This window comes from Phacochoerus africanus, chromosome 6 (genome assembly GCF_016906955.1).
Source record: "Phacochoerus africanus isolate WHEZ1 chromosome 6, ROS_Pafr_v1, whole genome shotgun sequence".
Classification (NCBI taxonomy): domain Eukaryota; kingdom Metazoa; phylum Chordata; class Mammalia; order Artiodactyla; family Suidae; genus Phacochoerus; species Phacochoerus africanus.
The window spans coordinates 74,338,567-74,360,535 of NC_062549.1; the positions used below are offsets into that span (position 1 = coordinate 74,338,567).

Here is a 21,969-nt window from a genome sequence, read left to right on the forward strand (position 1 = left end):
TCCCACATCTACTACAGGAATTCATGTGGTTTTAAGACCAGTGGGTTTAAAGAGGGGAGGTCTCCAGAGCTCTTCCTTAGCCAGGTTTGGTCCTTTACATTATCAATATTCAAAGTCAGTGCCTATACCCACATCTCCAATGGAGAAGAATAGTGTTCTTACAATGGGTTTGAAAATTAGGTAGTTCCTCAAGGCAGCAAATCCAAAGCTGTAGGGGTTTCCCACTAATTCTATTGTAATGTGGTCTTTTATTTTTACTATAGCAAGAGGGGAATGCTGAGAAAATATTCCACATTTTTTGGTCTGACCATATAAGGTATTTTTAGACCCAAAGAATATGAGATTCACTGTTCTTGACTATCACGTTAAAAGGGAAAATTACTCTCATTCTCGCATTCTGCCTTTCAGAATTGAGGGTGAGCCTTTTAATGGAGATGAGATCACAGTTATGATGTAGTATTTAAGGCTTTTTAATTGTGTACATGTGATGACAAAACAGTTTCCTCTCTTTTATTCCCAATTCAGTAAGTAACTTAATTTGTCTTTGGGTCCTTTCTTAACGGAAATAGTTGGGGTTTTCTGAAAGAATGTGGTTTATAACTAAAGAATGAAATTATATAATAGTTGACCCTATTTAACTGTTGTCTATTATAAAGAAATTTCATAATCAAAATCCAGTTAAAGTCATGTTAAGATTGTTTAGAGAAATGTCTTAGTAGAAATAACTATCTTTTTCTCTTATAGGAAAGTTAATATTTTAACATTTGAGCACCATTACCAAAATCACGTATTGGGAGCACTCTCAGTCACTCAAAAATGGTTTGTCCACATGCCTTCCACTCCTTTGACTTGACAGGGGAAGTCAAGCTTAGCTTATCCTTTCCTCTTAAAAAATAATCTTGCTAAATAAAAATAGTGAGACGGCAGAGTATGCCAAAAAAGGATGATTTATGACACACGTGGGGTGCAAGTCCATCCCAGGGACGATCAGAGAGAGGGTCAAATGGATGAAATCAGATGCCACGATTACCAAAAGGAGCACACTGCACTGGCAGGGGTAGCCCCTCTCCACCAGTGTGCGAGAATCGCCAGCAAAGTGAACATGCCTGCCGAGAACGCACATTTGGGCATCAAGAGAATTTCAGCTAAATATCCAGAAGTGTTGTTATGGTGTATTACCACCTGCTCTTTCCCTTTATGTTGACTCATTGTGCCAACATAATATAGTATCTCTGTTTCAAGCTTAAATTAATTGTATTTTACTCTCATTTAATATTCAAATTGAGGACCGCAGATACTGCTATGTATTTTTAAAGGAATGTTGCTGGAGCAGATTAGAGGCAGACCGTTAAACTTCAGAATTTAGGACAAACGTGCATGTTACAGAGCAGCCCCATGTGATGTGGTTGGCATTGTGTAGGCAGCTGGTTCAAGAGGAAGGCGAGGATTTCATGCGCCACGATTGTTCAAAGATCCCGTTGTCATAATAGCCCACAATTATGAACAGCTACAAATATAAACACAAACTGCAGAAAATGGACAAAATTATTGATGACTTATTAGGGGCTCGGAAAATTACAATATTTAAGGAAAAACAGCTATTAGTGAGATTACAATTGAATGTTTTCTTGCCAGCCAGAGGGAACAGAACTAATAGCACTGCTCTATGTTTGTGTCACATGTTTCCTCATTGTGAGTTTAGGTGGGGCTAGGAAGCCAATGCAGAAGGGCAGAGCTTTGTTTTCAGAAGCCATGGTGAGTGAGAAACTGTATGTACTTTGGTTTCTGTGAACAATCTCTCAAAGAAGAAAAATCAAAAGGAAGCTGAAAGAAGTGATAACAATCCTCCAGGAGCACAAAACCTCCCTTATGAATCATTCCTACCAAAGCCACTGAACAGACTTCACATATCAGAAATCTCTCCATTTTAATACTTTGGAAGATGGTGCTGAATCTGGAATGGGAGCAAGACTGTGTTTGGGATTCCAGTGGAGGTTTTAAATGCTAATGAATCGTAAGACAATGGAGGGCCCATTGCAGAAGCATACAAAGTTGTTTTTAAAAGGCACCAGATGGAGAAAGGGAAATAAAACATAAGTGTGGCTGTGATGTTGGTCTTTGCTACTTACCTTTCACTAACTGAGAAACCTACAGAGAAAGAAAAATAATAACATAAGCAGATTATGCCTTTTGTTTAAGACTCTGGAGTTTCAGGGACCCTCAGCATCTTTGTTTATGAGGGGCCAGCTAAATTTCCTGTCCCTTCCCATTATTTCTGAATTCTCTGATTCTGGTCGTTGAAGTCTGGGATCTGAGTCCACAGGGACAACAGAGAGCAAATCAAACCCCACTAAATTAAAGAGTCCATCCAGCTTTGAAGCAGAAGGGATTGGTCCAGAGAGCTATAAAGTGTTTTTGGGTCCTTTTTAGCTGTGGAAAGTCAGCTCTTAAGTGGGAAAGGAAAGTCACCTTAAATCAGAACCAGATGTAAATTACTAAATGAACCTTAAGTTCCTAATTGGAGACACAGTTGGGCTGTAATACATTTAGCAAATTACAAACAAAATGTTCTTGTTTACATTACATTAAATGGCTTTAAAGCTTCAGCCAAAGAGCTAAATAAACATGCTGTTAGACTAAAAATGGAGTGGAAGGCATGTTCAGAGTGTGGTGTGTTCAGGAGAAACCACAGCCCACAGTGCCCAGAGAGCTGCACTCCTGTAAATGCTAGCCCTGTCGTGAGAGGAGAGTGGGTTTACCTCAAGATCCAGAGCCTAATGAGCAGATATCACTTGCAGGGAAACTGTTTGAATATTGTAACATATGCCTTCTTTCAGGATGCATAATTCATATCCAAGGATATTAGCCATAGCAGTTCAGCTCAATAGCAACACCTCATTATTTTATCCCTCAGTATTTATTCCTATGTTTGACGCCTCATGAAATTACTGTTAATGTGTTTATATAAGGGCAGATCTGACACAAGTGGGAAGAATGTAATTTCCTACTCATTCTTTCCTGCTGCTGTGTCCTCTTCCCCTGGTAGAAGTGGCAAGTGTAAATAGTTAATTTGCTTCAATTATGAGCCTGTCCTGCTAAATTAGAAGCAGCAGGGATATGAAGAGCCAGAATTATACTTATGAGGCAGCTGACAAATCCTCTGAGCCCACGGAATCAAATCATTTACTCCTCACTGGTGCTCCAACACCCACTGCAGGGATGCTGCCAGGCTTCCCCCCACCCACCCAGCCCATGTCTTCTGATAAAATTGGGGGTTTATGTCAACAATACTGAAGGTTAACTAAAATCCTCTTGCTCTGTAACATTCACACATGTATTTATCTTGACCAGTTCCTTATAAATATTATGTTATTTTCCCCAGTTTTTTTTTTTAACTGGAAGTAACGGATATTTAAAACAGTTGTTCATTTAAAAACTATAGAATGAAGAAGAGTTTATATTCATAAAAACTTGAAACAGCATTTAGAAATATTACACGCAGTGGTAAGCATATTTTACCTCTAATCACAGGTAAATTTATACACATGTATTACCGGTACTTAGATGAGACTATTGCATGCCCTCGTAGGTGTGAACATATGTAGTACACACAGAAATAAGCCATGCTCACACACTGGGGGAGCAGATATCTCACTTGAAAGGTTCAAGGACATCAGCAGGGAGAGAATCTGAACATAATACTCACTCAAATCTGTTGTGCTCTATGTTTTATTGGTAAGCCCATTTGGAGTGGGTGGATTGTCTCTCTGTGTATCAAATCCTCAATTCCCATGGATGTCCACCGTAATTTAGAAGATACAATTCGATATTTTATCCATTCACACTCATACATGCTGGCTCACGGAAGGAAAAACCTGAGACTAGGGATTATACTCTTGATCATAAGTATTCCCTGAGCACCTACAATGGACCAAGCTCTGTCCCGACTGCTGAGGCTTCTACTATCAACAAAAGAGGGCAGGTCTCTGAAGTTGGGGGTCTGAGAGGTATCAAGGGGAGATCTCATGCACCAGGAGGAGCCACTGTGAAAACAAAGACAGATCTTAGATACCAGAGCAATTTGATTGTACATATATATATATACACATTATATATGTGTGTGTATGTACACACACATTTACATATATGTATGTATAGTGCCTGACACAAAAAATGCTCACAATAGAGGCATTGTTTTGATTCTGTAGCTTCAGTGTCTCACATCATTCAGGCAATGTAATAGGTACTCAAAATATTGTTAAGTATAATTGAAAACACCATACTCACCCCAGTCATCTTCATTTAATTAGTTGACAGATAATATTTTGCAGCCATTTTTTCAGACAAGGAGCTGGCTTCTGATCTCTGCCATTCCAGAAGCAAGATGTACCATCATTGTGTAGACTATTTAGATGCATCCGATGGATCCCCAAAAGAATTGATAGCAAGATTTTTGTCACATTGTATCATATATTTTTAATGCTCTGAATACTACTTTATAAAGTTCTTCGAGTTCTGGAATGCTTAAATTCTGAGCAAGTTACACAAATGGAAACTGAACTGCATTTAAGGACAAAGGTCTGTGTAAAACATGGGTATGCTTGCTCTAACTGTCCTAAATAATAACAGCATTGAAAGACATTGCAAACGTTAATTTCTCAAGTATATGACAGGGAGATGTGATTAAAGTATTTCTTACATATAACTGAATGTCTAAGCATTTTCTATAAATATGAACTTATGGGGGGAGGAGGCTGCATTTGTAGTTAACCAAAAAGAAAAATGCGTTATAGTTTTATTTTTTTGGTATTTGAATAAAATCCAGAATTGGAAGAATTATGTTTTCCTTATTATTATTACTGTAAAGAGTTGAAATAAACTATGACTAGAGAGTAACTAAGGGCCAGAGTCGAAAAGAAGGAAGATGGAATTAAATGGTATATATAAGATTTAACTTTTTGTATACGTTAGATGGTTTATTGAGTGAGGGAGCAGAAAGTAAAAGAAGCAAAGTGACTAGTTGTATTAGAATTTTTTTTTCCTGTTTGAATGGATCATATTCAGTGATACTGAACTGCTGATTTTAATTAGAGATTATTAGCCTATAAAAACATATATGCATGCTGGTATGTAGAGCATTTTTTAAAATGATTCACTGAATCACCTAGATTACATGAACAGAATTTGGATTCTCTAGAATTGCTATCTGTTGTATGTTTTAGTTTAGTCAATACATATGTTTTAGTTTAACCACCAAGATGCAATTCTTAGATAGGTTATGGTAGCTTTCCTAGAATAACCACAGCAAATACCTAAGTTAGGACAGGATGAACTCAAAAGTGTTTGGATGAGCTAGGGAAAATGATAAATGATGTATTATGATTTTTAAATCCTCATCTGGCCAACTTTGCACTTTATTTCAAACAGCTGTAGACCACTTGGAAGCCATCTTGTAGTTCAACTGAGGACTAAGATTTACTCTGTGAATCACATATCTTTAAAATATTTGTCTTTCCCTGAGAGAGAGAGACCATTTCTTTCCCAGACCTAACTTTGACATAAATGAGACCCATCTTCCTAGGTTAGAACATTTGGTCATTGCATTAGGCTCTTCATTGCCCAGTATAGTCAGCATCATCTTTGGTTTCTGCAAGCAGAAGACTATCCATGAACAGAGCTTCGAAACATTTTGAGGAACTTTTTACTGATGATTTTTAAATATCTGTTCTAAAGTAGGAATTTAGTTACGTGGAATTTTTAATTTTTTATCACTCTCATACATTTGAGGTCTTTCTTCAGACATTTCCATCAACAATAGAATTCACAAGGATCCTTGTGCAATTTTAGAAGGTAGCATCATAAAGAGGTACAGGGTGAATAATATTTGAGCCATTAGGTAGTTCTCAAAGGTGGAGATTCTAAATTACTGTCAAGGAAAACTGCCTCAGATTTTAATTCTGATCTGGGATACCACCCTTTAAACACAATCGCAGAAATACACCTCCTGAAATTACCACCCTTTGATTCTCCCTCTGAACATCTGCAGCTATTCAGGAAAGAGCAGACCCATCAATCCATGTAATGTGACATGATGAGTTTACTCTTTTCTAAAGTGGTATTTAGGTGCCTGTATGATGATTCCCCCATAGCCAATCATCAATAGCCGACAGGGAGCCATTTGTAGGAAACAGGGCACTCGGAATGCTAGTCAGGCATCCTGTAAAGACATCGATCTCCCAGAGAAACCAGGGGGCACATATTCAGCCTGAAACACATTGCGTTACCACCTCTCTCCTGCAGTTGTTAATCAACAAATTTCAGGAAAGTTAACACCTCGTGGGATGTTAACTGCTGGGAGACCCGCCATAGTTAACACTGTTGCTGTTTCAGTAGAAGCCAAATACAAGAAAGGATGGATGTTACAATCAGGCCATCTGGCAATACGGTCTTATCTGTGCTACTTAGAAAATGATGCTTTGGGCAGTGCTGTGGACCCAAGTGTCTGTATTTGCCTTTGGAAGCTAAATAAACCCTAGTTGGGACTTGGACTAGCGTATTAATAAAAAAAAAAAAATAGAAGTGCTTCGAGTATACAAATGCATACTGCCATCAAAGATATTTTTGCTAAATACTTGCTTCAAAGTCCTGAGTAGGGTTTCTATCTGTGTGGGAGAAAAACCCTTTCTTGACACAGTTTTAAGGTATTAAAAGTAAATGTAAACATTGTCAGTTTAAGGTCATTAATTATAAATTATGTCTTAGAGGAGAAATTGGAGGGAGAAGTGCAAACAGAAATCAGTCTTTGAAGAAATAAATCAATAAAAAGCAGGAGGGCTCTGTGTTTCTGTGGCTGAACCAAAGCGTATAATATACATGGATCATACTGTTCAAAGACACTTACTGTAATCTAGTGTTTATTTGTTTTCATGTATAAAAAAGGATTTGAATTTGACTTCTAGTAATTAGCTCAGTAAATTTAGAATTCTCCTGTAATTGAACCAAAGGATTAACTGACTTTTTACTTAAAATTTTTTTTAGGTTCTTTAGTTCCATATATTGTAAAGATGACATAGTGATTATAATTTTGTACTAATTTTAATAGCCTTATTATAATAGCCTTTTATTATACCAAATGGCAAATATAAAAGACTAGGCTGAAGGGCTCCCCAAGGGAGAACCAGGAGCACATTGATTCCATCGAGTTCTTTATAATTGTTGACAAGGTTACTCATTTGTTTACCATAACTAAAATGTTCTGCTTTCATTAAAATATTCGTGAGTAAGTAATATTTCTCACACCTTGAATTTCACAGTTGGAGACTGAGCTCAGCAAACCACCTTCCACATCAGAGACCATAAATTGACCTCTGCTGCCGACTTTGACAGAAATTTGGTCTTTAGATATAAGTTATATTTAACTACTCTAATTCTTTTTTTTGTTTGTTTTTTAACTTAGTTTTATTTTATTTTATTTTATTTTTCTCTGCAATAACATTTATTTATTTATTATTATTATTTTTTTTTTTATACTCAGAGTCAGTTTATTGTGTCGGCCTGCCAAAGTGAAATGGATAACAGCAGCCTAAAATACCATGCTAGAAAAGCCCCTAAACATTACTGGTGACCCTCTCATATTGATTTGGGGTCAAAGATGAAAAATTACTTGCCTGAGATTATATAGTAGGTGAAAATCACAATTAGGATGGGTTCAAAACTCTTGATATTAATTCTTTTTTTTATTTTTTTTATTTTCCCACTGTACAGCAAGGGGGTCAGGTTATCCTTACATATATACATTACCATTACATTTTTTCCCCCACCCTTTCTTCTGTTGCAACATGAGTATCTAGACAAAGTTCTCAATGCTATTCAGCAGGATCTCCTTGTAAATCTATTCTAAGTTGTGTCTGATAAGCCCAAGCTCCCGATCCCTCCCACTCCCTCCCCCTCCCATCAGGCAGCCACAAGTCTCTTCTCCAAGTCCATGATTTTCTTTTCTAAGGAGATGTTCATTTGTGCTGGATATTAGATTCCAGTTATAAGTGATATCATATGGTATTTGTCTTTGTCTTTCTGGCTCATTTCAATCAGTATGAGATTCTCTAGTTCCATCTATGTTGCTGCAAATGGCATTATTTTGTTCTTTTTTATGGCTGAGTAGTATTCCATTGTGTATATATACCACATCTTCCGAATCCAATCATCTGTCGATGGACATTTGGGTTGTGTCCATGTCCTGGCTATTGTGAATAGTGCTGCAATGAACATGCGGGTGCACGTGCCTCTTTTAAGTAGAGTTTTGTCCGGATAGATGCCCAAGAGTGGGATTGTGGGGTCATATGGAAGTTCTATGTATAGATTTCTAAGGTATCTCCAAACTGTTCTCCATAGTGGCTGTACCAGTTTACATTCCCACCAACTGTGCAGGAGGGTTCCCTTTAACTACTCTAATTCTATAGTCACTTTTCATGCTAATCTGTGTCTGGTTTTGAGCTCAGCATTGCAAAGTATTAGCCAAGTCTCATTCCCTGCTGTAAAATTCAAGATGTGGGAAATTTAAAATAGTCATATTGATGAAGATACAGTCAATGGTGAAAAATATTTTGTTCATTAGGGCTGATTTCAAAAGATTGATAAAAACAGACTCTAAAGCCTTCAGAGAATGAACTTAATGGTAGCAGATAACCATGTGCATTCATTTTGCTAATCTTTCATCTTTGACTTTAATGACTTTTTTGTTTAACTTAACAATGTCATCTTTAACCTATAGCAAGTCATTTTTCAATACTTTTGCTCAATTTAGGATGATTTTATTTTATTTTCAAGTTGACTCCCTCTGAAAAATGAAAAGCTTCTGTAAACTCAACTTCTAATTCAGAACACTTTTACCTTTTCACACTGAGGTGTCCACAGAGCCATGCCATCCAGTGTTTTTGTTGGAAAGGGAAGGACCAGAGCAACAACACAGCACAACACACATGCAATCCTTGGCCACTCAGGGTGCCAAGCCCACTCCCAAGTGTGACTTTCACTGCCATCGCTAATTCCTGAGTCTTTGAAAATAGAACTTCAAGGCACAAAATTTTTAAATAGTGATGAAACTGCAAACTCCATCACTGTTCCTTTGATTGACTTATTGAACATAATGGGTCATCTTTGAATTGTCCTTGCTTTTATATTTAGCACGGAGCATATATATTTTGGGACTCAAATACACTGAAGAATTGTCTGCCCATCATATAAATATGAATGGCTTCTCCACTCACATGTGGTTTCCCTGGGAACCTTCATCAATAGTATCTTTCTAAGCCAACCAATTCCACTCTCAAAGTAACACAGATAAATCTTTTCATTTGCTTAATGCAAAATGGCTAATTTTACTATCGTTAATCTTTTTCTTATCTAGTCTATTGATATATTTCTTAAAAACTTGTTTCAGTAATAAAACACAATCTTTGGGGAGGTATATATATTATATACTTGTGTGTGTATGTGTGTGTGAACACAAAATTACCATTCTGCATTGTACTTCCCTGGAACAAAAGCAGATGCACTTTCTAATTTAAGACCCTTTGTTGTTACAGGTCTATAAAAAGAAAACAGAGGCTGCAAAGAAGGAGTATCTGAAGCAACTAGCAGCGTACAGAGCCAGCCTTGTATCCAAGGTAACGCACAATTGTGTGATATTGTGATGGATTGTGGCCATCTTGTTGCAGACTGTGATGGTCATTTGAAAGCATAAAAGAGTACTTTAGCATTTCTGCACAATCTTCTTTGCTGAAATAAGTAAATCCTGAACAAAGGTATATGTTGTGGAAATATTTGTTCATACCTAAAGGACCAGAAAGACATCCTCTGGGCCTTTTGTGTAATACCACCTATCTGTGGATTATTTGTTTTCTGGGTTAGTCACAGTGCATTCCTAATCTTGAGCCAACTTTCTATTTCACCATATTCCACTCTTAAATTGCCTTCTACCCCCACCTCCTCAACCCCATCTCTTTGGCCCCTGCTGAGGAGACACCAACTGTCTTAAATTCTAGCCTCATTACAACAGCTTTAGGCTGTAAGCCTGCCAAAACAAACAAGCAGGGGGAAAAACAAAAAACAAAAGAAACAAACTTCATTTGAAAATGAAAATACCGCCTAAAATATTTTATGCTTTGGAATATCTCAAACACGTGTCCTTTCTGTTATAAATATTGAAGAGTTAACTCTGGTGTTGGTTATTAAAGCTACATTTCCTTTTATAGATTTCTCAGGGAGGCCATCTCAGAGCTGAAGCTGTGTCATCTTAAATCCAAATGTGGCTGTTACTTGGCTCAGTGTGGCGTGGGCTCTGGACTTCATTCCATTCACCCACGAAAAATGCTTTCTCTTTTATCCACAAATACCCATTCCCCTTCCAACAGCTCTAATTATATATGAGTTTTTCTTAGGGAAAATATATATGACATGTATGATGCAGAGAAGTAAGGAGAGCGCAAAATACAAGTGTGTATAGAATTTCAGTGCACTCTTGGTCTCATGCCACTTTATGTTCTACTTCTAATGTATGATGTTGTGAGAAGACTTAGTATTTATTATTTAACCTTAAAATTTCTACCTCATCTCTACTATCATACTGTGGATCTCACACTTTCTAATTTTTCTAACTCCTTTGAAACTATTTATATTTTCTGCAGATACCATCATACCTCTCTGTATACTTATAGAATTCAGAGCATGTATATAAAACTATAGCAAAAAATAAGGTGTGAGGTATTAGATCTATCCCAAAATTGGGTTAGTCACTTGGTCTTATTCAGATTAATATGCCCAAAGTGTAAGGGGGCATATAAATTCTTCTTATTTCATCCAAGGTGAATTTCTTCTGCAGCATTTTTCTCTTTGGCCAGGGTGTGCAGCAGCTTCATGTGGGATCTCAGTTCCCAGACCAGGGATCACACCTGGGCTGCAGCAATGAAAGCACCAAGTCCTAACCGCTAGACCACCAGGGAGCTCCCACTTCTTGAGCATTTTATATAGAAGAGTTATTCAGAACATTTACATGTAAGAAATCAAGACAGGAGTTCCCTTCGTGGTGTAGCAGAAATGAATCCAACTGGAATCCATGAGGATGTGGGTTTGATCCCTTGGCCTCATTCAGTGGGTCAGGGATCTGGTGTTGCCGTGAGCTGTGGTGTGGAATCCAGATGAGGCTTGGATCCCACATTGCTGTGGCTGTGGCATAGGCCAACAGCTTCAGCTCTGATTCGACCCCCAGCCTGGGAACCTCCACATGCCACTGGTGCAGCCCTAAAAAGCAAAATAAGAAAAGAAAAAAATACATAAAGTCTCAATCCCCATACAAAGCACTCGGGTTGATGTTATACAGACTGCCAGAAGGCTATAACTCTGACTCAGCCTTACTTTCAAAACAAGTGTCCTCAGATTTGCTCCTAGCTGCAACTTTTCTTACCATTCATTCTCAGAGTTGCAGCCCTCAGTATACGGCAATTTGTGTAAATGCTGTGAATTGCCATTTCTACATTTAAAAAAACCAAGCACTTTCTTTACAGCTTACTCTGATGTTTTCTTCTCTTTGGCAGTAGAAATTTTGCTGGAGCTGTTGAATGTCTATTTATGTACAGCTATCTATTGTATGTATACAAATTGAAGAAAAGTTATTTAAATACCCTCCCCAAGTTAGAAAAATGGCCTGCTAATGTGCGTGAACAGGATATTTGCTGTATAACTTTGCAGGCATGTGCAGAAAATTTAGCAGCCAATTGCACAGAAAAACATATGTAAAATTTTTTTCTTTTCCATTTAAAATCATCACAAGGAAAATAATGGCCATTCATGTTTGCACATATTTTCTGTTATAATTTTTTAGTATGTTCTGAAAGATCTAATGGTGCAATCATAAAATGCTGCATGATAATAACAGTTACAATTCCAGGTAACCCCATGGTGCCAGCCAAGCTCCATCTTTCCCATTCACTCATTCATGTGTTCATCTGGTGAACTTCCCTGGGCACATGGTCTGGGCCAAGCACCAGGCCAGGCTCAGAGGGCATGGTGGAGAACTGGCAGGCTTAAGGAGTTTCTCTTCAATCCGGGGAGACTACTAGTGAAAACAGAAAGTAATAAATGACCAAGATATTTGTGAAGCGAAGCCTTCTGGGAAATAAAGGAAGGCCCCCGATAGGGTGGTTGCCAAGTCTCTTTGAAGAGGTGACATTGGAGCTGAGGGGAAGGAAGATAGGGACTTGCAGGACAGAGCGAGCCTGGCACAAAGCCAGCAAGGCAGTGGAGCAGGTGCAGACTGAAGGGACAAAGATCCCTCCTTGGACCGAGAGCAGGTCAGTGTGGCTGGAGCTGAGCCTACAGAGGATTTGTGGTCTGAGATGAATCTGGGAAGGTGGGCAAGTCATGAAGGCCTTGCAGGATGTGAAAGGAGCCAGGTTTTATTCTCTGCACGAAGAGACAGACATCACTGACCTGAATGGGTTTCACTAGGGATGGCTCGGTCAGGTTTGGACTTTTAAAAGATAGTGTTATGTGAGTGACAGCCCTCAGCCCCCACCCCCCTGTTCCTCCAAGCAGGCTTGACTGTCAACATTTCCTTTAAGAAGAAAAGCACAACTCAGGTAACCAGTGCCCAAGCCCGGCATTGACCTCCACCTCCCACAGTCCTTGTGCTGGGCCGCTCTGCCTTGACAGTATCCTTGACCTGCCTCCTCCAAACACCACAAGTCAGGGGGAACCATGGCCATTCTCTCTTCTCAGGTCCCTTAAAGTATGGATGATTTACAATATCATGTTACTTCCAGGTGTGCAGCCAAGTGAATCGGTTATCCATAAATATTTTCAGATTCTTTTCCTTGGTAGCTTATCACAATATATACACCACATATACACCACATCTTCTTAAAGGTTGGCATTTGGGTTGTTTCCATGTCTTGGTTTTTGTACATTGTGTACATAGTGCTGCCTTAAACATTGGAGCACATGTGTCTTTTTGAATTAGAGTTTTCATCTTTTCCAGCTATGTGCCCAGGGGTAGGATTTCTGGATCACATATGGTGGTTCTATTTGAAGAACTTCCATGCTGTTTCCCATAGTGGCTACACCCATTTACATTCCTGCCAACAGTGTAGAGGGTTCCCGTTTTTCCATACCCTCTCCAGCATTTATTACTTGTAGGTGTTTTCATGATATGGCCATTCTGACTGGTGTGAGGTGATACATCATAGTGGTTTTGATTTGCATTTCTCTAATAATTAGCACTGCTGATCCATCTTTTTGGCTCTCTGATTGTCTTCTTTGGAGAAATGTCTCTTTAGGTCTTCTGCCATTTCTTAACTGGGTTGTTTGGTTTTTGATATTGAGCCATGTGAGATGCTTGTGTATTTTGGATATTAACCCCTTGTTGGCTGCAGTGTTCAAAAATATTTTCTCCTGGAGTTCCCATCATGGCTCAATGGTTAATGAACCCGACTAGTGTCCATGAGGATGCAGGTTCAATCTCCGGCCTTGTTTAGTGGGTTAAGGATGCAGTGTTGCCGTGAGCTGTGGTGTAGGTCACAGACGAGGCTTGGATCCTGTGTTGCTGTGACTGTGGCATTGGCCAGCAGCTGCAGCTCCAATTTGACCCCCAGCCTGGGAACCTCCATATGCCATGGATATAGCCCTAAAGAGACAGAAAAACAAATGCTTTCTCCCATTTTGCGAGTTGTCTTTTTGTTTTGTTGATTGTTTCTGAAGGTCACTTTTGTCAATGAAATACTATGTTAGCCAAAGCATTGTGTCCATTTTCCTAAGTACTTTTTGACTTACTCCTCCAGAGCTACATATTTGGGTACCAACTTTCTATGTGGTGTATTCATTTCATCCAGTAAGGCCCCCTCCCTAGGCCAGAAGCTCTTCCCCTCACTAATTTATGTCCAAGTCAAATCTATTATTTCTTGCTGCTTCCACACCAGGCCATGCCAGGGCTGAGCCATACCTGCTCCACGTCGGGCCCAAGGCTCGGTGCTGAGAGCCCAGAGATGAACCCACAGACCAAAGTAGTTCATGCGCCGTGAGAAGTTTGAAACTATACTCTAAAATTAACTGCTTCTGACTACTCTGAAATTACCTGCTTCTTACAGAACATAATCAAAATATAGAAACAGACAGTGAACATCGGTTCCACGTATGAGACTGAGTCATAGGATTGACAATGTTCTCTCCTTTCAGTTATTACATTTTAGCTTAAATAAACTCTGTGCCATCTAATCCAGCGTATTAATTACTGTGACTTCAGGCCTGAATAAAATTGAAACCAACCCAGAATTTAAAAAAACTCAGTCGTAGTAAATATTGTACCCAGTGGCAATACCAACACTTGCCCAGCTAGACACCGCATTTTTTCAGTAACAGCACAAATACAAATGGCACCGTGCTATCCAGTAGTTTCTGTGTGTTGCACGCTGTGCTCGGCACTTTACGTCTATTCCTAGTCATCATCACAACCACCCTGCAAAGTAAGGTTTGGCCCCATTCTCTCGCCAGTCCAGACAGAGAGACTGAATGACTCGGAGCATCTGAGAGGCTCGTCGCGGCAGAGGGAGGAAGACTCCTTGCTCTCTTGTTCCAAAGCTCTCAGGCTTTTCTCTACCCTGATTGTCAGTATTTAGATCTTTAGAGCTACAATCTCTTGTTATCCTCAGTAAAATTCTGTGCCTTCTTACATGTTTGAGAGCCAAGAGTACAGCTGTTCTGGCTTGAGGGAGGCCAGGAGTGGGGGGCGGGAGGCGCCCGCCCCCAGAGGCTGACCCAAGACCCTCAGTGGATGCTAGGGCCTACAGAGCATTTGGAAAGCTGTGCGGGTGCATCACCTGGTCACGTGGAGCCAGTGACAAACCCATCTGGCACAGCCCTCTCTGCCACGGAAACCCATGCACATAGGAGGCAAGGAGGGGAGCACTGGGGCTGTAGACACAGCCTGGGATAGACCTGGGATCACTGACCTATCTTGTTTTAGGCTCCACGATTAAAAGAGGGAATTGGAGAGATTTCAGAGGAAAGAGCCATAGAAGCAGCTGCAAGGGGAGGGCAGGAGAGAGTACTGCAGAGGAGGTGGAGTTGACATGACCAAGCGAGGAGACCGGTGGGCGCCGGGCACAGGGCAGTCACTCCCTGCGCTCCGTGTTCTCTGAATCCAGAACCAAGAGCAGAAACACCCAGGCACCCCAGGGGAAGGTCATCTAAACAGAGGGCATTACCAAACTTGGTTATTTAGGCAAACTATTTCTTTTCATTGAGAAATGTAAAAGCAGGAAGCAAAGGTTTATAAACAGGGTTTGGAGAAGATCTTGAAGGTGTCCTCCACAGCTGCGCCTCCACAGCACCAAGGGGAAAGTTAAAGCACCCCTAGTGCACCCCCAGTGTCACACCGAGAGAGTCCCCGAGAGCAGAGGCATCCCCTGTACCTGGCACAGGTGGGTCTTGGTTCAGGTTTCTCCCTTCCTAACTGCTTGATTTTGTGCACACTATTCAGCTATTTAAAGTCTCGATTTATTATGTGTTATAGAGAGAAGATAATAGGCCCTACGTCATTGGGTTTCCACAAGAATAAAATAGGAAAATCTGTAGAAACTCCATGATTCAGGATCTTGAACACAGGAAAGCACTTAATAAACATCAGCAAGTATCATTATTATCAATTTTATTTTTAAAGTGTTAATAGGGGTGCAAAGAGCTAGACAGTTTTATATATGGTTCAAGATTTAGCTGGATCATATTTTCAAAGTCTGCAAGCCTGCTTTAATGTAAAGGAATTTTGAAAGTGTCATTAAAATCAGAAAAATTTGCTTCATAGATATATTCTTTTATAAAGATAAGAAATGATCCAGACATTTTTAAAAATCACCTACATGTGTTCCTTAAATGAAGCGGTCTTCATGAGCCTCTAGTCGAAGAAAACTAAGAATAGTCTGAGGACCAGAATCTCTGCCATTGTGAGGCCTACAGCATCTTGATGGGAGCAGTTTTACACACTATTTAAGGTTATTTGGGCTTGGGCTGTTAACTAAAGCTTAAGGAAATACAGTTTTTCCATAGACTCAGGAATTCCTGGACTTGAGACGAAATTATTATGTTGAAAACAATGTATAACTTTAAAGCAGTTGGAACTAGTTTCATTTTACCACATAGACCAGAATTTATATTCCCCAAATGAGTGTTGCATTCAGAGAACCTTGGAGGCTGCAGAGTTATTTTATTACTGCTCCCAGAGTTCAGAAGATTTTTTAAACTCCTCTTTTAGAACCTCACTCAGCAAAAGTTTATGTGTCAAGTTAGCAAATTGTTACATTGTTTTCACACCTCATTCTTTACCCCAAACATCACCCAGATACAACCCACAGACTTGGCTTCAAGTGACATTAGCTATTTCCAAAAATCAGATTCACCGCCTAAAGACAAAGAGTTGTCTGAGGATGCATAAAACGGTGCTCCACAGGCGTGGACGCGGACGAGAAGCCCGTGGGAAGCGCCCAGGTCGGTCAAGTAAAAGCATCATACAAGTAAGCGTTCAGCTCCTCCGAAGTGCCAGCCTGGAAAGAGACAGCATTTGGATGACTATGTTCTGGTGTGTTGAGTAAAAGTAGTCAGATTCATGACTTTAAGGTCACACATCGAATATGAGATTTTGTCTCTACCTTGAGCTGGGATGCCAAAATGTATAGAGAACAAAGTTTTTTAATGTACAGTATAGGACAATATCAAACAAATTGTGAAAGTTCTCTGTTGCTGTAACAGATTGTAAAAAAAAAAAAAATACAATTCTCGGTTTAATTAAAAGATAGTAAATTTGAAACAAAAGAAATTACTTTTTTCAGAATGAAAGTACCTTATAAAATTCACGCCATGGAGAGCTATTGAGACAAATACTGAGTCTGAAATTGAGAATAGGATGGGTCATTTTTATGACTGTTAACATAAAGTTTGCAGCTCTGTAAGCCCAGATCATGATTTAAAGATAATAAAATCTCATGCTTCAGGGTGTAAGCTAATCACCTGCAAGGACCACGAAGAATTTTCCTTCCAGAAGTAACAATGCACAATTGAGTAGGTGCATAAATTTTGTTTAATTTCCAGTGTATCAAGTATTGGTCAGTGTTGGAAATAAGCATCAAATTAGATGGACTATTAATCCTATTTGGTTCAGCAACTCATATTGTTGCTTCTACTGTTATCTCTTATGTTTATACTTTGCTATTTTAAGTAGCGATTGCTTTGTCAGTCTTTCATTTTTATAGCACTTATCATCCCAGAAAGGGAGAATTTATACACTAGGCAGGGTTATCTTAATGATACAAAGTAAATGGCATTGAAACTGTCTCAGACAATCAACAGCTTGCTTATTAATAAGAAGTAACTTTATGTTTATAGATTCATATCTTTTGTAGAAGATGACTGAAAAGACCCAGAAGTTCTCTGTTGCTACACACACACACACACACACACACACACACCACTTTGCTTATAGAAAACATCTTTTAGAATCAGTGGTCCAGAAGAAAACGGGAAATAGAACTCAACTCATAATAAACCAAGAGCAAGTACACCTTCATCCCATGAAAATGTAACATTCGAGGGTTGATTTTTCAGTTGTGTATACTTTTTTTTTTGCTAGGATCACATTTGTCAGGTGACCAACACAAAACACACCACTAAAGAAAAGCAGTTAATGTGTTTGAAATTGGAAACAAATTTAAATTCTTTAATCTTTATGAGAAAGTAATTCTAGTTTCTGAATGGACGATATAGAGATCTTCATATGCAATATAATTATTTGCAAAATAGAAGCCTTGCTTTCACAGTTTAATTGGGGGGAAAAATGACAGTGACAATATATTAAACTTGTGATTTCTTCATATTCCATTTAATCAGATTATGAATTCATGACACTTCGCTATGGAAAATGAACTTGTTCTGCCTATGTTCCAAAACAATAAAATAGCTTTTTAATTAATAGGTGGTCTGTTGTATGTCTGATTAAGAACTAATCAGAAGTGAAGCTCGGAGTTCTCCTGTGGTGCATTGAGTTAAGGATCTGACTGAAGTGGCTCAGGTCGCTGTGGAGGCACAGGTTCAATCCCCAGCCCAGCCCAGTGGATTAAGGATCCAGCATTGCCACAGCAGTAGTATAGGTTTTAGCTGTGGCTTAGATTTGATCCTTGACCTGGGAACTTCCATATGCCATATGTACAGCTGTAAAAGGAAAAAAGAAAAAGAAAACAAAGCTAGGAGCAGGGTTTTTCCCTTCTCTAAATGAGTGGATCTTAAAAAAAAAAAAAATCCTCAATTTTATTACATTTGTAGTTGTACAACGATCATCACAATCCAATTTTACAGCATTTCCATCCCAAGCCCCCATACCATCCCTCCACTCCCCAACCTGTCTCCTTTGTTGTGTTTTCTTTATTTTTAAATGATTTTTATTTTTAATTTATTTTTAAATAATTTTCATTTTTTAAATGATTTATTTTTTCCATTTCCATTTTTGCTCCCAAGGCATGTGGAGATTCCCAGGTTAGGGGTCGAATGGTGCTACGGCTACTAGCCCTGCCCCATGGCCACAGCAATGCAGGATCCGAGCCACATCTGCAACCTAAACCACAGCTCATGGCAACACTGGATCCTTAACCCACTGAGTGAGGCCAGGGATTGAACCCGAAACCTCATGGTTCCCAGTCAGATTCGTTCCCGCTGTACCACAATGGGAACTCCATCCTGCCAGTTTTCTACTGTACAGCAAAGTGACCCAATTACACACACCCACACACACACACACACCCACACACATTCTTTCTCTCAGATTGTTCTCCATCATGCTCCATCATAAGTGACTCAATATAGTTCCCAGTGCTATACAGTAGAATCTCATTGCTTATCCATTCCAAAGGCAATAGTCTACATCTACTAACCCCAGACTCCCAGTCCATCTCACTCCCGCCCCCTCCCCCTTAGCAATGACAAGTCTGTTCTCCAAGTCCATGAGTTTCTTTTCTGTGGAAAGATTCATTTGTGCCAAGTATTAGATTATATCACATGGTGTTTGTCTTTCTCTTTCTGACTTACTTCGCTTAGTATGAGAGTCTCTAGTTCCATCCATGTTGCTGCAAATGGCATTATTTTGTTCTTTTTGTGGCTGAGTAGTATTCCATTGTGTGCCTATACCACATCTTAACCCATTTATCTGTCAATGGACATTTAGGCTGTTTCCAAGATGTATCTCGTCATATTCAACAATTTCAAAAGTATTGAGAAAACATGTGTCTTCCCCCAATTCTTTCTTCCTATGTTAAAAATTATGTTTAAATGTTGTCTAAATCCTTAGTTTTGGAAATCCATTTAATATGACTTTGTCTATAGTCCTTCCAGTGATTGAAAGCTACTACTGTTTCAAAATAGCTTTAGAAGTTTCTATCATGGCTCAGTGGAAACAAATCTGACTAGTATCCATGAGGATGCCGGTTCAATCCCTGGCCTCGATCAGTGGGTTAAGGATCTGGTGTTGCTGTGGTGTAGGTTGCAGACATGGCTCAGATCCTGCATTGCTGTGGCTGCTGTATAGGCTGGCAACTACAGCTCCAATTAGACCCCTAGCCTGGGAACCTCCATGTGCTCCAGGTGTGGCCCTAAAAAGACCAAAAAAAAAAAATGGCTTTAGTAGTACTGATCTCTACATGCTTTAGAATGGAGAAGACAAATGACAAGCAAATGGCTGGATACTAAGATGTTTTGTGTTTAATTACCATGAGGAAGGAGTCTTCTCAGGGTTGGCAATAAGTGTCTCAAGTAGGTTGCTGTCTATTCTGTGTGTCTGTCTGTTTATAAATCTGTCTCTGCATCTGCTATCTACCTGTATGGTGGACCACATGTTACTATATTGTACAAGGAGAATTTGGTTCGTGGTTTATTTTGAATTGCTTTAATTGGTCTATGCCTTAGCTCTTCCAGGTTAAGCTAGAAGTTACCAACTTCCTAATTCCTTCAGGAAGTGGTGTCGGTATCCTTGGCCTAGAATACGAACTTCCCTCTGCAGATAGTATTCCAATAAACATGAAACACAAAGGATAAATGTAATTTAAATATGCAGTTTGGGGCAATACAAATTAATTTATTTGAGGCAAGAACTATGACAATTGAAATTGAAACGTGTGTTCTATTTGTCACTTTATGCATGTGTAATTTATTCTTCTGAGCCAGTGTTTTCTGCAGACGACTATGCCAGTGGAATAACTCGATGAGGAAAGACTTCTGTGACATTTCCTTGGAGATTCGCAGTGTACATTAGCATACTGAAGGCTCTGACAAGTCCCGCAAGATAGGCACCCTCTTCACTTGATATGGCTCAGAGCTCTTCCCACACATATTTTATCATGGAAACCTGGTTTTTTGGTTTTTGGAATGATTTTAGAGGCCTATCACTTCAGTACATGTTATTCTGAGGTAAACTAGTCACTGTTTACACAGCCTGAGTTAACACATTTGACCTTTTCCTTGAATTGTTCACCACTCCACAAATCAACAATGAGAACTTTTATTTTTTAACACAACTTTATGCTGCTTTATTTTTTTAATTACTCAATGAATTTTATCACATTTATAGTTGTACAACAATCATCACAACCAAATTTTATAGCATTTCCACCCCAAACCCTCAGTGCATCCACCCACCCCCCCAGCCTTCTCCTTTGGAAACCATAAGTTTTTCAAGTGTGTGAGTCAGTGTCTGTTCTGCAAAGAAGTTCATTATGTCCTTTTTTTAGATTCCATGTCTAAGTGATAGAATTTGATGTTGGTGTCTCAACAATGAGAATTTTTAAATGGAAGCAAAAAAGAAAATTGACTTCAGTTTTTTTTTATTTTTATTTTTTTTATGTCTTTTTGCTATTTCTTGAGCTGCTCCCGAGGCATATGGAGGTTCCCAGGGTAGGGGTCCAATCGGAGCTGTAGCCACCGGCCTACGCCAGAGCCACAGCAACTCGGGATCCAAGCTGCGTCTGCAACCTACGCCACAGCTCACGGCAACGCTGGATCCTTAACCCACTGAGCAAGGGCAGGGACCGAACCCGCAACCTCATGGTTCCTAGTCGGATTCGTTAACCACTGTGCCACGACGGGAACTCCCCAGTTTTTTTTAATAGAAAGCATCTTTTAGGCACAACATTTAATAATAAAGCTTCTTTGGTCTAAAGCCTCCCCTTGAAAATTTTTGTAAACAATTTTGGATGTTTTTCATGTTAATGCAGAAGATGGAGGTCTCAGTGTCTATTCCTATTTCAGAAAAGTTACATCAACACGGGCACAGAGCAAAATATTAAAAGGAGAGGATTCTTTGGAGAACCTTGAATTCTTTGGGGTTCACCTTACTATCTTCTCTGCATGGAGGAATCAGAGTCTCACAGGACCCCGGATCTCCATAGTGTGGCTATTTTTACAGATGTCACTTGTGTCCTTTCTATTGAGAGGTTTTGTGAGGCCACAAGCCCCTCCACCCCAGCCTGGCCGCCACAGGCAGCACCCTCCTCACTGTGGCTTCCATTCAGTGTTCCTACATTGTTGGGAGGAAATGGGTTGCCTTGCTGGCAGTGCCACAGGCTGGCTTGTGAAATGAAGTTCCCAGGTGGGGTTTCAGGTGGTAATAAACGGTACTGCACAGAGACCGAGCGGGAGAGCCCAGGAAGGCCCTGCAGAGCTGGGTCACAGGAAGCTCATGTTGACTTATTCACAGAAGGAGCGTGGCATCAAGGCACAGGCCGAGGGCACATAGAATCCTCAAGGCCTTCTTTTGAACCAAGTGACTTTCCTCTCCAGAAAGACATTGTAGCATTTGCTCTCTCCAGCTGGTTTCACTTTTCATCATTTGTTTACCAGCCTCTTCCTCTCAGCAAAAGTCTGGGGCAGGTTCATGCCCAAGAAGAAATG

At 39.6% G+C, this 21,969-nt stretch overlaps 1 protein-coding gene across 4 annotated transcripts in view; it reads left to right on the forward strand.

Annotated features, from left to right (window-relative positions):
* TOX (thymocyte selection associated high mobility group box) overlaps positions 1-21,969 on the forward strand; it is a 302,432-nt gene that overhangs the window by 271,291 nt on the left and 9,172 nt on the right. For all 4 annotated transcript variants that reach the window (XM_047783873.1, XM_047783876.1, XM_047783874.1 and 1 more), the window contains one exon: positions 9,585-9,665. In XM_047783873.1, coding sequence (XP_047639829.1) covers positions 9,585-9,665 — 81 coding nt within the window. The remainder of the gene's footprint in view (positions 1-9,584; positions 9,666-21,969) is intronic.